General features: G+C 46.9%; 1 protein-coding gene across 1 annotated transcript in view; it reads right to left on the reverse strand.

Annotated features, from left to right (window-relative positions):
- Window positions 1-16,149, reverse strand: part of Arsg (arylsulfatase G) — a 141,545-nt gene that overhangs the window by 78,278 nt on the left and 47,118 nt on the right. The window contains exon 2 of the mRNA XM_038328704.1: window positions 12,416-13,311. Within this exon, the coding sequence (XP_038184632.1) occupies window positions 12,416-12,633 (218 nt within the window). The 5' untranslated portion in view covers window positions 12,634-13,311. The remainder of the gene's footprint in view (window positions 1-12,415; window positions 13,312-16,149) is intronic.

A 16,149-nucleotide genomic window follows, 5' to 3' on the forward strand; every position in this document is an offset into this window, starting at 1 on the left:
TCTGGTTCTGTTTGGTTTTTTGTTGTTGTTGTTGTTTATTGTTTCCGAATAAGAGCCCCTAGACCCTAGGTGGTGTCCTGGACAAATGGCCCTTCTTTCTCCACACTCTTGAAAGACCTGAATAAATCCAGACCCCCCCCCCCAGCAGGAAGAAAATAGCCAAAAATCTAAGCAGGAAGAGAAGCATCAGAAATCTAGGATTAGCCAGTTAAGTGACTGTGTTTCAGGAACTAGCTGAAGATAAAGTTAGATTGTAATCTTGAGAATAATCTTGAGAGGCAGGGAGTTTCCCCCTTGTGATCATCACTGGTATTTTCAGAATTTTCTACACCCTCCCTGCCCCTTTTGGGTCACTGGGCTGTGGTTTCTTCCCTTAAAAACTCCTTCTCCAGGTCACTCGGGGTTGAATTCTTCCCCTGTGTGGGTTATTAGTCTGGGCCACAGTGCACTGGTTCCCGTCTCATCTCATTATTTAAATCTCGTGTGATTGCAGCAAGGATGGTCTCTCGTGAGTTATTGGGGGGGGGAGTCGTGTTATCCCAAGACTTGAGTGAGAGTCTCCCCACACTGGGGATGTGTGTGTCTTTCATTTGGGGGCTCGTCCGGGATTAGCGATCGCCCTCGTCTCCAAAGACCCACTTGGGGGTTGGAGGTGAGACATTGTCTGTGTGTCTTTGTGTGCCGGTTGAATTCAGGCAGGTCCTTTGTGTTTTTGTGCCAGTTGTGCCAGTTGAATTCAGGTTCAGGTTTGTACATTCGAGTTTACAGTCATGCCTTTGTGTTTCCATGCCAGTTGAATTCAGGTTCAGGTTCTGTACTTTGAGGTTACGGCCGTGTCTGTGTCTTTGTGTTTCCATGCTAGCTGAGGTCAGGTTCTGTATTACCGGTTTTGCAGTCACTCATGTCTCAGGAGGAGACGGAGGGAGTGATCAGCAGACATGCTAGATCACCGACTGCTGCCTGGGAGACGTCCTGGGAGGTGAGAAGGGACCCAGGGACGCCTGGGAGATTCCCGTCTGGGTGCTGGTGAGGATATGGAAGTTCTCCTGGATTGGAGGAACTATGTCCTCTCAGCCGTCTGTACTTCCGGAATGGTTTTGTCTGTCTCGGTGGAGACGGACATTTGTTTGCATGTCTTGTGTGTCTTCAGTCTTTTGTTTTCTTACTTGTGACATTGACCCTGGATCAATGGTTTTGTCTTTAAGTTTTGTTAGCCTTTGTCTGTATATCTTCAGTCTCTGTTTTGTCTTACACGCAGGTAGTGTGTTCAGTTGTCTGGTGAGATACGCGGGTGGCGTTTCTCAGTTCTGTGGTATGACACATGAGTGGTGGTCAGTTCTCTGTAGAGACATGTGTGGATAGCGGTCTCATTTAGAAAGCGGGGTGGGTCACAGCCATGAAGCCGCTTGAAGCTGTGTCTTTGGTTTGTTTGGCGCCTTTGTCCTGTATGTCTGTATAATGTGTGTTGTGCTTTTGTCCTGACTTAGACCGACGCTGATGAACTCAAATCATGACTTCTTTGACTTTGGTATTGTGACCACTTACAAGACTTTAGAGATAGGGCCATAAGCATAAAGGTATATTTCATTTAAAAAGTCAGCCTCGGCCCCAAGCACATGGCTGCAGGGCAGCGTGCTTATTCAGCGTGCTGGGCTATTCAGCTCTGCTGTTACAAGGTATGGAGGCTGCCAGACACAGTTGTAGAAGGCAGATGTACCCCAATAGAATTTCAAACACTAAAGAAAAAATCTGAGGGTAATCGCTATGGCCTAAAGAGGTTAGCAATCTTTTTTCCCCAGTGCTGCATACACCCTGCCCTCCCCAGCCCATGCTAATGGACAAGTTCCCTCCACCTGCCCTGGGAGCTGCATGCCTCAAACCTTTGGTCAAAGCCAACTAAGGCTTGGCTCTGCCGATGAAGAACTCTTTCAGATCCTATGGGTTATAAGTATCTCATCATTTATAGGGGCTGGATAAATGTTTCACACTGGTACAGGATTTTATGTGCTGTTCTTATTTACAAATTATTGTTAGTTAATGTTTAAAAAAACCCTATTGTTAGTCTCAAATGTTTCACACTGGTACAGGATTTTATGTGCTGTTTTTGTTTAAAATGTAGCCATACATCCCCACTGAGAAAAACCACCAAAAAATACTTTGGTAAGAGTTTTTATGTTGTCTAAAAGGCAAGAGAGATTTTTGCTATGTTGCCTAAAAAGCAATAGAAATTTTTGGTATGTTGTCTAAAAAGCAAGAGAGATTTTGGTTAAAAAAAAATGTGGCCAGGCGGTGGTGGCGCACGCCTTTAATCCCAGCACTTGGGAGGCAGGGGCAGGCGGATCTCTGAGTTCGAGGCCAGCCTGGTCTACAAAAGCTAGTTCCAGGACAGGCTCTAGAAACTACAGGGAAACCCTGTCTTGAAAAACCAAAAAAAAAAAAAAGTGTAAACCGATATGGGCCTTATCTAGTTCCCTGTGTATGCTTTCAAGGTCAAACTTAAAGCGGGTAGGAGCAGCTGACAGTCTATCACCGCAGGGCTCTGCCATCTGTGTTTCTTAAACTTTTAAAGGAGGCTTACAGGCGTTATACTCCCTTTGACCCAACCTCTGAGGGTCAGCGGTAGCTATGGCCTTCATAGGACAGTCAGCATCAGATATTAAGAAAAGTTACAATGATTAGAAGGGTTACAGGATTATATCTTGCAGGATTTGGTTAAGAAGGCAGGGAAGTGTTTCATAAGTGAGAGACTGAGGAAGAGAAGCAAGAGAGAGCAAGAGAGAGGGGGGAGAGAGAGAGAGGCAGGAGACAGAAGAGAGAGAACCAGAGGGATCATAGACAAGAGAGAAATTTGATAGAATTTTGGCCGCAGTGGTAGGAGAGAAAAGGAAGATAGAATATAGACAGATAGAACCTAGGCAACAGAAGACCAAAGATGAGTGAAGACGGACAGAGGCATCCCTTGGACAAAGACCGATGTGCTTATTGCAGAGAAAAAGGACATTGGGCAAGAGAAGGCCCAAAGAAGAAAAGAAGGGCCTCTAAAGTACTGGGCCTAGAAAAAGATGATTAGAGGGGACCGGGTTTGGACCCCCTCCCCCGCGCCTAGGGTAACCCTGACTGTGGAGGGAACCCCTATGGATTTTCTAATGGACACAGGGGCTGAGCACTCTGTGCTGAAACAACCATTGGGGAAGTTAAAGAATAAAAAGACTATAATAATTGGAGCAACTGGACAGAACCGATATCTGTGGACCACCTTACAAACTGTAGATTTGGGGAGAAGACAAATGACTCATTCCTTCCTGGTTTTCCCTGAGTGTCCCACGCCTTTATTAGAAAGAGACTCACCCGCCGGAGGTGATTAAAGCCTTTTGTTGACTGAACCAGTGACCTTCGCTCTCCCTGCTGTCCTCAATCCCGCTACCCTACTGCCTGAGACTACCCGTCACTGCCCTGACATTTTGACAGAAGAAGCTGGTACCCGAAATGATCTGAAGGATCAGCCTTGGCCTGGAAGTCCGAGCTGGTATACAGACGGCAGCAGTTTCGCGGTTGAAGGTAAGCGGAAGGCGGGGGCAGCAGTGGTGGATGGAAAGCAAGTAGTCTGGGCATAACCTCCCTGAAGGACATTGGCACAGAAAGCCGAACTTGTGGCTTTGATACCAGCTCTACGAGTGGCAGGCAGAGGGAAAAGTCTCAACATCTACACTGACAGCAGGTATGCCTTTGCCACTGCCCAATACACAGAGCAATATACAGACAAAGAGGATTGTTGAAATTTTGAGCCTCCTCGAGGCTATACATTTGCCAAAGAAGGTAGTCATCATACATTGTCCAGGACACCAAAAACCTCGAGATGCTGTCGCTAAAGGAAATCAGATGGCAGACCTAACTGCTAAACAGGTGGCCCAGGGAGCAATGATCCTGGCAGTCAAAGAGCCTAAAGATTATTATGATATCAATGAAACCAACTTTAGATACACCCCCGAGGACTATCAAATTATGGGCAAATTAGGAAAACCCCATACGGGGCAGTAGAGACAGAAGGAGGAAAACCAGTCCTCCCACAAAAGGAAGGGCACAAGTATGTTACCAACTTACATTACCTGACCCACTTGGGCCAAGAAACTAAAAGATGTGGTTAGGTCCTCCGACTAATATGTTATAGGACACTCTGATTTGGCAGAAGAAGTAGTCAAAAGTTGCAAGGCCTGTGCTATGACTAATGTAGGACACTCCTGGGATGAGGCTCAGGGGCGACCAGCCTGGGGCCTACTGGGAAGTAGATTTTACAGAAATGAAGCCAGCCAGTTATGGTAACAAGTACTTATTAGTTTTTATAGATACTTTTTCAGGATGGGTAGACGCTTTTCTTACCAGGACTGAGACAGCCAATGTGGTGGCTAAGAAGATCATATAGGAAATCTTCCCAAGGTTTGGGATACCCAAGGTAATTGTGTCTGATAATGGACCTGCCTTTGTTGCCCAGGTAAGTCAGGGACTGGCCACCCAACTGGGGATCAATTGAAAATTACATTGTGCTTACCAACCCCAGAGTCAGGTCAGGTAGAAAGGTAGATGAATATAAATTCTAAAAAGAGACCTTTACAAAATTGGCGCTAGAGACTTGCGGGAATGACTGGACAGCCCTCCTTCCTTTTGCCCTGTTCCAGGTTTAGAACACACCAGGGCGATTTAAACTCACCCCTTATGAGATCCTATATGGAGAACCGCCACCACTCACTGTGTGGGGTGGAATGTATAATCCTGATGCTATTCTTTCTAGACCTTTATCTTCCCGCCTAAAGGCCCTTGAAATGGTGAGACGCCAGATCTGGGAACAACTAAAAGAAATATGCATCTTTGCCTGGATCCACGCCTCCCACATGAAGCGAGCTCCTAAACTACCCAAATTGCAGTATCTGGGGTTTTTGACACTACCAGTCAAGAGGCTTGTGTTTGGGGGACTAATCATAGGTTGACTCTTTCTGAGGTTATGTAATGAGACTCTTAAGAGCCCTAAGACTCCTGACGTCAGGTACTTGGTTCCCGGTTTAGATAAATGGTGGGCTTGTAATACAGGCCTGACACCTTGCATGTCAACATCGGTTTTTAATGACACCAAAGATTACTGTGTGCTTGTACAACTGGTACCTAGGGTCTTTTATCATCCAGCTAACACGCTTAAAGATGAGTTTGACAAGCACCCAACTCGCTTTTGACGAGAACCTATTTCTCTGACATTAGCAGTAATCCTGGGCCTCGGGGTAGCTGCCCTAATACAGGTCCCTCAGTACTTTAATGAATTAAAACTAATTACCTTCATTAGAGAAGGAATAAGTACTGTTCAGATTTTGATGTTATGTCACCAGTATAGTGCTTTACAAGGCCAACAAGATACTAAAATCTAGTTCTATGATGAGAACTAGGTACTAGAAGTGGGGAGATGAAAGACCTGGATAAATCCAGAGCCTCCTTCCCCAGCAGGAAGAAAATAGCCAAAAATCTAAGCAGGAAAAGAAGCATCAGAAATCTAGGATTAGCCAGTTCAGTGACTGTGTTTCAGGAACTAGCTGAAGATAAAGTTAGATTGTAATCTTGAGAGTGATCTTGAGAGGCAGGGAGCTGCCCCCTTGTGATTATCACTGGTATTTTCTGAATTTTCTACACCCTCCCTGCCCCTTTTGGGTCACTGGGCTGTGGTTTCTTCCCTTAAAAACTCCTTCTCCAGGTCACTTGGGGTCGAATTCTTCCCCTGCGTGGGTTATTAGTCTGGGCCACAGTGCACTGGTTCCCATCTCATCTCATCATTAAACCTCGTGTGATTGCAGCAAGGATGGTCTCTTGTGAGTTACTGGGGGCAGGGGGGGTCGTGTCATCTCGAGACTTGAGTGAGAGTCTCCCCACACTGGCGGTCTTTCACTCCCACTGTGTCTGTGCAGGCACACTCAAGGCACACAGAGACGGGTCAGTATCTCCTAGACCTGACATCTCTCTCCACCAGCAGCACCTTAAATGAAGCTTCCTGGAGGGCCCCCAAATATATTCCCCTGCCTTCCCTGCTAATGTTTTGAGCCATTCCAAGTGTTTTAAAATGTTCTGTGTTGTTCTTTAAAAATGCTATAAAGTCCCAGGCGGCAGACTCTGTGAGCAGCCAGTCCCAAGGCCAGTCCCAGAGCGGTGGGCCGAGCAGTGATGGTGGGCCATGCAGCAGGGAGAGCCAAGCGGCGGCGGGTTCCCAACAGCAGGCAGGCGCGTGTAAACAGGTGGCAGGTAAAAAGCACACAGACACAGAAAATAGGCATAAAGCTAAACATTTATTAAAGGAGAGAGGGAGAGGGAGAGAGAGGAGAGAGGGAGGGAGAGAGAGAGAGAGAGAGAGAGAGAGAGAGAGAGAGAGAGAGAGAGAGAGAGAGAGAGAGAGAGAGAGAGAGAGAGAGAGAGGAGGGGGGAAGAGGAGAAGTGGGGAGAGAGGCAGAAGCAAAGCTGCCTCTCTGAGAGGAAAATGGAAAAGAGAATGAGCTCAGGCCGGAAGCTGGAGATCAGCCTGCCTCAGCGGATGGGGGAGGGAGTGGGCGTGGCTTGTCTCTTAAAGGGACCAGGGACTAAAATCATAATATTCTGTCCATCTGCTCTGCTTGAAGCACCGTTCCCCTCCTTTGCCTGGCAACTTTGGACTTCTCTTCAGGTCTCAGCATTTGGGCCTGTTAATCTTGACTGTCACTCTAGTAGGATTTGATGATGGGAACAAACCCATAGTAGGCTTGTCTGTGAGGGATTTTTTAAAATCAGGATAACTGAGGTGGGAAGACCCACATTAAACGTGGGTGGCACCATTCCCCAGGCTGGGGTCCCAGGATGAATACTGCACTCATTCTCTACTTCCTGCCCATGGCCAGCTGCCCCGGACTGCTGCCAGCAGGACTTCCTGCCACAACGAACTGTGCCCTCAAACTGTGAGCCATATTAAACTCATCCTTCCACCCACTGCTTGGATTGGGTGTTTCGTCACAATCAGAAAGCAGCCAACACCGATCTCCACATCCCCTGGCTTCTTTTCACATTCTCTTCCTAGAGCCGCAGGGTCACCACATTGAAGGCGAGAAACCCAGCATTTCTCTTTTCTCTTGGGGACCAGGCATAAGGGGTGTGCTAGGTCTAGTCTAAGCAGTCAAGCCGGTTACATCCGGCTCATGCAGAAAACACCCCCTTGCCTCCCCCATTCACCCCCCTCACCCCCCACGCCCCGTGAGGAAGCTGAACAGCGGTTTCAGTTCTGGCAACGCACCGCCCTGCATTTCAAAGGCTTGTCTTATCTTTATTTGCCATTAGGATCCTTTATCTCATAAAGGTAAGAACTGGACTCGTGACTCTTAGCGATTTATTATTGAACGACTGTACTCACGGAGTCTTAAAGAGCAACTAATCATAGCAATTGAATGGGCTTCTTTGATCTCATCCTCGGTGAAGCAGGCCGACACCAAGGCCGGCCGCACTGGTTAATATTTCAGTTCCCTTTCTTTCTTTCCTTCTGAGATTCATTGCCATCTAGGTCACTGTGCTTCCCCGTGTCCCCACCTATGAAACAGGGCTGAGAGGTAAAAGCTCGCACACAGTCCTTCCTGCTATCTTCATCTGTCCCAGCTGATATGTGCTCATGATGTGCCTTTTATGTCCGTTTGACCTATTTACCCAAGAGCAAAGATGGAAAGCTGCCTGCCCCACAATGCCGAGAGCTCCCAGGGAGACAGAACACAAGCAACCGGAGCAAACGTCTTGGAGTTGATGGCAAAGGTCAGAGGAAAATGAGGATTTCCCCCAATGAGGGTTCTTCCATCCCTCCTTCTGTGGAAGGCTTACACCGCTGGGAAGGGGCATTCTTCTTACATAGAATGTCATTTCTGCTCTGGTCTCCATAGTGGATACCAGACAGCAAGATCTCACCAATCTCTGGTAGAGTTGGCACCCTCTTTTAGGTCACTACAACACCCCCCCCCCAAGTCGTCATGATAGGATAGAGTGGGAGTAAGAAGAGGGAGAGAAAAAAGGGAGTTTGTTGAGAGGTAACGGGGAAAGTGGTCAATTCTTAGAACAAAATCAAACCAGGTATTTGATTGAATTGACAGCTTAATTCATTACTCACTGAGGCCCGTTTTAGAAACAGTTCTCGGGTCCCTGGGAGTCTCTGACCTTTTGAGTGGTGACTATCGATCTTTGATGTCTGGTTAAGCTACTGCCCAGAACTCCTAGCGGCAGAGGCGTTGACTTGACCCAGAACTAAACTGGGGGCGGGGAAAAGGTACGAAGAGCACCGCAAAGCGGACGCACTGCTAATCGATGCGCGTGAGTACGCGCGGACACAACAGGCCCTCAGCTTCACCAACACCAGCAACAGCATCAGCCTCGTGAGCAGTTCAGATCTGCGTCTTGGCTGCGAGAGCGTCTCAGTCACTGGTCACTCATTCTCTTCCTCTCCCGTAAGGGGCCCCGGGGCAAGGGCTCAGTCAGGAAAACCTGTGCTCGGACAAAGTAGAAGGACTCAAGGCCTATCCTCACAATCTACATTTAAAAGAAACGTTTGAGATGCAATGGTGACCACTTAGCAGGAGGGTTAGGGGTTCCCTGATCAGCCAAGCTAGTCTATTTGGTGAGTTCCAAGCCAGAGAGACCTTGGGGGGGGGGGGGGGGCGCACAGCGCCAGTTAGATGTTTGGTCAGTGTTTGCTACCAAACTTGACTACTTGAGTTTAATCCCAGGACCCACCTAGTGGAAGGAGAGAACCAACTCCTGCACATTGTCCTCTGACCTCAACACGCTGGCCCTAGAGCAGTGGTCCTCAACCTTCCTGATGCTGTGACCCTTTAGTACGGCTCCTCATGTTGTAGCTCCTTCAACTTTAGAATCATCTTCATCGCCACTTCAGAACTGTAATTTTGCTACTGTTATGGATCGCAATGTAAATATCTGAGATGCGGGATACATGATGTGTGACCCCTGTGAATGGGTCGTTTGACCTCCCCAAAGCGGTCTGGACCCACAGGTTCGGTGAAAACCATTGCCTCAGTATGACCACCCACCCCATGGTATTTTCTATAAATAAATAAATAAATAAATAAATAAATAAATAAATAAATAAATAAAGGAAAGAAAACCGTAGGCAACATCTGAGGAACAGTCCCAGAAGCTAGCACCAGTCGTGACTCCGTGGGAAGCTTGCCTGTCCAGTAGCCAAAGCACAGGATGGAGAGGGCTGACCTGGTGCGAGAGCACCCGTCTGCAGGACCACTGTCACAGGCTCAGATGAACAGAATAGAGAAGTCCCCCACCACCCTGGGCTTGCACCCAGCCCCCTTCCACACAGGGTGGTGTATCAGTGGACCAGCTCAGAGAAAGAGGTAACTGGACCTCCCAGATCTCAGCTTAATGGTGCGGATGTCCATTGAAGAATCCACTGGACACTCTGAGACATTTAGAAATCAGGTATGTGGGGAGATTTGTCTGAAGTAACTATCTCCCCTGGAGGAAAGGTTTTTCAACATGCAAAATTCAAGATGGTGCATGGTGGCACTTGGGAGGCAGAGGCAGGCGGATCTCTGTGAGGCTGAAGTCAGCCTGGTCTAGAGAGTGAGTTCCAGGACAGCCAGGGCTACATAATGAAAGCTTGTCTCCAAAAACAGTATGGCCTGATGTGGGAGCACACGCCTTTAATTCCAGCACTTGGGGAGGCAGAGGCAGGCGGAGCTCTGTGAGGCCAGTATGGGCTACAAATAGTTCTAAAACTGCCAGGGCTGCACAGAGAAACTCTGTCTGGAAAAAGAAAAAAGAAAAAGAAAGAAAGAAGGAGTGGGGATATTTTAAAAACTATTTTAGCTTCCACACACCCTGTTTTTTGAGATAAGGTCTTAGCCTCTTAGCCCGGGATGTCTATGAACTTACAATCTTCCTGACTCAGCTACCAGAATGCTGAGATTACAGGTATGCCCACAATGCCTGGCTCTAAAGTCTATTTATTGATGAGCAGATAGTAATTGCTCATTACTCAAGAAACCCTGTGCTTGTGCCAGGAATCTAAGTGGGGAAAAGACAGGTTCTTTTTCTTTCTGAAGCCCAGAGCTAGGAGGGGAACTGTGTGTATTTTCTGCTGCTGATGCAACAAATTACACCCGGGCGACTGGATACAGCAGTACAGGAAGCCAAAGATTCTAAATGAAGGTGTCAGCGGGGTTGGTTTCTTTTGGAGCAGTGGTCCTTAACCTTCCTAACACTGTGCCCCTTTCATACGGTTCCTTAATGTTGTGGTGACCCCCAAACCATAAAATGATCTCATTGCTACTTCACAACTGTAATTCTGCTACTGTCAGAAGTCGTCATGTAAATATCTGATAAGCAGGCTATTTAGCGTGTGACCCAGAGGCATCGCGACCCACAGGTTGAGAACCACTGTTTGAGAAGCTGAGGGAGACTCGACTCTCTCTCTCTCCAAACCTTCCTGTGGCTGCCAGCAGTCCTTGGCAGACACATTCCTCTGATCCCTGCCTCTCTCCTTGTATTTGCCGCCTCTGAATCCTCTTTTTTCCACTGTTGTGTTTTGGTTTTTCAGGTAAGGGTCTATGAAGCCCAGGCTGGCCTGAAATTCGTGGCCCTTGAATCACAGGCCCCTGCTCCCCGGCTCTCCTCACAAGGACACAAGTCATTAAGATTTGCTTCACTTTAAACTCATTGGCATCGAGTCACTGAGATCCTTCACGACTCACATCTGCAAAGACTGAGGCTCTGGGGAGACGTGAATACGGAAGGGGGGGGATGCTATTTAACATGTGATCAGCCATGGAAAGACTCACCATGTAAAGCTGTGAGCACAGGGCGCACCTGACCTTAAGTAAACTGAGACTTAAGTAATAAGCAATAACTCAAGAAAGAGAAGGTGGACAGTGAGCACAGGAAGTATCCACCACACAAACTAGTAAAGCGTGACCCACCTAGGGAGGTGACAGCTGAAGTCAGCTGGAAGATGGAGAAGCAGAGGAGAAAAAACAGCTCACAAAATGTTTTATGGAGTTTGGGTTGTAAATGCCTCTGTTTTGTTTTTTTTTTTGTTTGTTTGTTTGTTTGTTTTCCGAGACAGGGTTTCCCTTGTAAATGCCTCTGAATGACTGGAACACATAGAATAATCTAGGAAGCTCGCCTTGGCAGAGATGAGTACAATGGTGATGTCAGATGCAAGGGCCTTTATCTCAAGGAGAGGCTCCAAGCACCGGAGTGCATGAGGCAGAAACTCTGTGGAGACGGTCCATATGCTGTCCCTAGCAACCAGCTGAAGCCACTCCCGCGGAACCAAATGCAGTGTTTTACAAAATACAGACAGGATCCACGCTAGCCAGCCATGGCCCTGCAGGCAGCTGAATCAACACTGACCCAAGGAGGTAAGGTGGACTCAAAGGAGTCCGCGAGCTCTTACACTTGTTCTCCGTCTAAGTAGGGAAAGGAGCTGGGATTTGAACGAGACTTTTTGGAGGCGGTCCTACAAACACACACCTGTCAGTCACGTGCACACTCCCTTTTGTGGTCCATTAGACGTAAATCCCTTAAACGCTAGTTGTGTCCGCTCACAAATAAATCTGTGTCCTCAGTAGCTCCCATTGCTCATCCTAGGCCCTCTACTCCCTGGAGTAGCCAGGCAGGTGTTTCACATCTTCCCCTCTGGACTCCAAGAACTCCCGGTGTGAGCGTGCGTGCATGAGACTCGACTGTCTACCTTCCTCTTGACCCGTTTCCCCTTTTGGAAAGTGAGTAACTCGAGGGCAAGAAATTTTGCCTTGTCCACTTCTAAATTCTCAACTCCTGACATACATACCAAGTAAATGGATAGATGGATAAGTGGGTGAATATTTGGATTGGTGGATGGATGGATGGATAAACGGATGGAGACAAGTGGATGACCTGTAAATGAATGGATGGATGGATTATGGAAAGATGGACAGATGGATGGCTAAACAGATGACATATGAATGGATGATAGGCAAATAAGTATATGGATTGATATATGGATATATTGTCATGGTACTATACTGACCTCAAATCTAATAAATCAATAAAGTAATGAAAGCAACACCGATTCGTCAGTTGATTATTATTAAAGTGCTTTGTGGGACCTGGAGAGATGGCTCAGCAGATAAGAAAATTTGCTGCCCTTAAAGAGGACCTGGGTTCAATTCCCAGTACTCACATGGTGGCTTATAACCATCTAGGATCCCAGTTCCTGAGGGTTCAACAGGCATGTGTGCACATGGGTACATATACATGCACACAGGGAAAACAAACATATAAAGCAAATCAATCTAAAAAAAATTACGTTCTTTACACTGTCTACTCCTCCAACAAAAACTGGAACGGCACAAAACATTGCTTGACTCACCTCATTCCTTCAGAAGCCATCTTGTCAAGATTAGTAGTGCCCTTTGCTTCTGCCCAGTTCGCTCCCAGGTCACCCCATCCCATATCGTCAGCCAAAATGATCACAATGTTTGGTTTGGGGGCTCTTGTTTTCCCACTGATAGAGAAATCCACAAGAGGGTAGAGCAATCCAGAGAAAGTCATGCCAACCAACAAAACCTTTAGAAAAAGCCAGCCCATGGTGGCACACACAGACTCCTGTTGTCTCGATCGAGTGACAAAGGGCCACCACCACAGATTCCTCGAAGAGTTTTCTCTTTGTTCACCTTGAGTGCAGGAAGCCACCAAGGAACATGGGTCCAGTTGGAAAAAACACACTGGAGTTAGAAATGGCTACAGGAATGGTAGGAGCTACAGAAAGAAAGGCCCCATCTGGAATCCTAATCCAAGAGTCAGGAAATGTGTCACCCTAAATCGGATTGACCCCCTGGAGATGTCTTCTCATCACAGGTTAATAAAATGACTGGTTAAGAGCAGCATTCACATATGGTTGTCAATAACCATTCTTTGGCCACTTAGCAAGTAAGTGACCCTCTGAACTCAGGGAGGCTAGGGCCACAGCCCAAGCCTTGCATCTGCTCAGGACTCCATCTGGTGATTGCAGGGTCAGCTCACATCTGCAGAACACCTGGATGTTCTCGAAGCCACAGTAAGCCCCACATGAGTTTCTGAGTTCCAGATGGTTGAGGTTCGTTTCTGTAAGGTTTCCTGAAAGAACAAAATTTGACAAGCAGACAGAGTCGAAAGAGCCAGACCAGATGTGCCGTACTTGGTAGCTTGGGAAATAATCACTTTTCCATGCCAACAGATGTTTTCCTTCTTATTTGAATGCTCAACTGGCTCCTCAGTTTCTTCCACCTGAAAAACAGGGACGACAAGAATATTTGCAATGAACCTATAGTAACAGGGTTGGCGGTAACATTACAGACAACTTCTTATGCCTCATGCATGCTACAGGATGTTGAAGCTTAGTGTCCTGGGTAGGATGAATACAAGCAGATCCCAGTTTGCTGATCCCCTCTCTAAATGCTTCCCCACTCCTACCACCACAAGTGGTCACACTCATGGAGCATTTTAGAAGAAAAGGTAAAGTCTCATTATCAAGACATAATTGTTTATAACGGTCTTGCTATGACCTAATGTTTCCATAAAAAACTCTTCGCAGCCAGGCAGTAGTGGTACATGCCTTTAATCCCAGCACTTGGGAGGCAGAGGCATGCAGACCTCTGTGAGTTCGAGGCCAGGCTGGTTTACAGACTGAGTTCTAGAACTGCCAGAGCTGTTCAAAACAGAAACCCTGTCTCAGAGAGGAGAGAGGAGAGAGAGAGAGAGAGAGCGCGCTAGCATACACAGAGCCCTAGGTTTGATTCCCCAGCACCTCATAAACCAGGTGTGGTTAGTGTTTGACTGTGACACCAGCATTTTGCTCAGTAGAGACAAGAGAACCAGATGCTTAAGGTAATCCTCAGCTAGTTAGAGACCGGCCTGAGATAACTCTCAAAGCAAACAAACAGCCTCCCCCAGAGAAATTAATTTAGGGAAAAAAAGAGAATTATGAAAAACAAGTTTATAATAGGCTCTACTAGGTGGAGAACATATGCCTGTTCTATAGCATGCTTTCCACTTTTCTGTATATTCGTAATTTTCATAATTAAACGTTGCCAAAAAAAGTTCCAAAGAATTAATAGAAACACGTCGCTGTACATTCTAGTCTTGATGGTTTTGGTTAGAAAATCTAGGGCTGGGAGGTGCAGAGCTCATTGGCAGAGTGCCGATTTAGCATGCATAAGGCCGCGATTTCATCCCTACCCATCTCACAAAAAAGAAAAAAAATCAATCAAACAAACAAAACACATCTAACCAATGATTTTCACACTTGGACGTGCATATGAATTAGCAAACTCAGAGCCGAAGCTATAACTCAGTTCATAGAGCGCTTGCCTAGCAGGCCTGTGCACAAAGCCCTGGTTTCGACACCCCCCCCCCCCCAGAATTCCATAAACTGTGCGTGGTGAAATAAATCCATGATCCCAGAATTCTGGAAGCAGGGGCAGAAAAAAATCTAAAATTCAAGGTCATCCTCTAACATATAGCCAGTAAAAGGCCAGCCTGGGCTCCAAGAGATGCACTCAAAATAAATAAATAAATAAATGAGAGAGAGAGAGAGAGAGAGAGAGAGAGAGAGAGAGAGAGAGAGAGAGAGAAGCAAATTCAATGGGAAGTCTGGGACCATTTTCTGTTTGTTGATTTTTCAAGACAGGACCTCAAACAGCTCAAACTGTACGCGAGCACAGGATGGCCTTAACTCCCTGACTCCTGCTGCTGCTTCCCTCAAACTGGGATTACAGGTGTGAGCCATCACGTCTGGCTCTGAGATCTGAATCTGAGCAAGCTCCCAGGTGAGAGCTACACCATTTGTCCTTGGTTCACTCTTAGAATAGTAAGAGGTTGGAGAATAAAAACATCATGACTCAAGGCCTCAAAGAAAAAGGAAATGGCACGGCCTAACTGAGATGACTCAGCACCAGTTGACAAAGCTGATATATCAGACAAAGTTCCGAAACACAGGACTCGACTTTCAGTTGGAGGCAGCAAACAGAGCTGAGAATAAAGTCCAATCACACACTCTTTCTTTACTTAAAGGCTCTAAACCTGCAAGGCGACAGTGTTGAAATTCTAGAGCAAATAACAGCCTTTCACCCACGGAGGTCAACAAACCAATCTGCAAAATGTAAAAATGCTACAGACTCAGGCTATTTCTGCATGCTATTTACAAACAAACAAACAAATAGTATGTTGGAGGAGTCTCAAGGCAGGGTTTCTCTGTGTAGCCCTGGCTGCTCTGAACTCCCTCTGTAGACCAGGCTGGCCTCAAACTCACAGAGATCTGCCTGCCTCTGCCTCCGGAGTCCTGGGATTAAGGCCATGAGTCACCATCCCCCAGGGGAACAAAATAGATTATGTTTCTTTGTGAGTCAGACATGATGGTGTGTCTCTTCAATCCCAGCATTCAGGAGGCAGAAGCAAGTGAATCTCTATGAGCTGAGGTCATTCTGGTCTCTCTCTCTGGTCTCTGTAGCAAATTCTAGGCCAGCCAGGGCTGCATAGTGAGACCCCATTTCAAAAAGAGAAAAAAAAAACCTAATTACATGTTTTTGTGCATACGTGTGCTCACCCAAGCTGTGGCACTCACAAGTGGAGGTTGAAAGACAATCTTACAGGATTCAATTGTCTCTTTCCATCAGATGGGTCCCAGGAACCAAACTCAGGCTCCATGGCTTAGTGCTAAGCGCCTTTACCCACTGAGCCATCTCCATAGCTAGGTATTCCCACCAGCTAATGGCCTGGTTAGCTTCAGGGGATGGGGTGACTGGAACAATAAATTCTAGAAGATCTTGATAAAATCAAAGAAATGGTTCAAAACAAACGGAAGTCTAAGTAAACGGTGATGGCTCATCTGGAGACTCCTGAGCCAACTGCTTGGAAACTCAAGCCCTGCCACTTCCCAAAAGGAGTTCTTTTCGCATTTGATTAGATTCAAGTGGTATTCGCTGATCCTGAGGTCCAAAAGACTTCTCCCTTTCTGGAAGACTCTTGCATAAGGAGGGTGCTTAACAAACACTTGCTCACCTGCTGGTTAATTCCCAGCCACCACCTCCTCCTCCTGGATTCTAACCCTGGGCAACAGCCATAGGA

This window comes from Arvicola amphibius, chromosome 4, assembly GCF_903992535.2.
Source record: "Arvicola amphibius chromosome 4, mArvAmp1.2, whole genome shotgun sequence".
In the NCBI taxonomy this organism is placed as follows: domain Eukaryota; kingdom Metazoa; phylum Chordata; class Mammalia; order Rodentia; family Cricetidae; genus Arvicola; species Arvicola amphibius.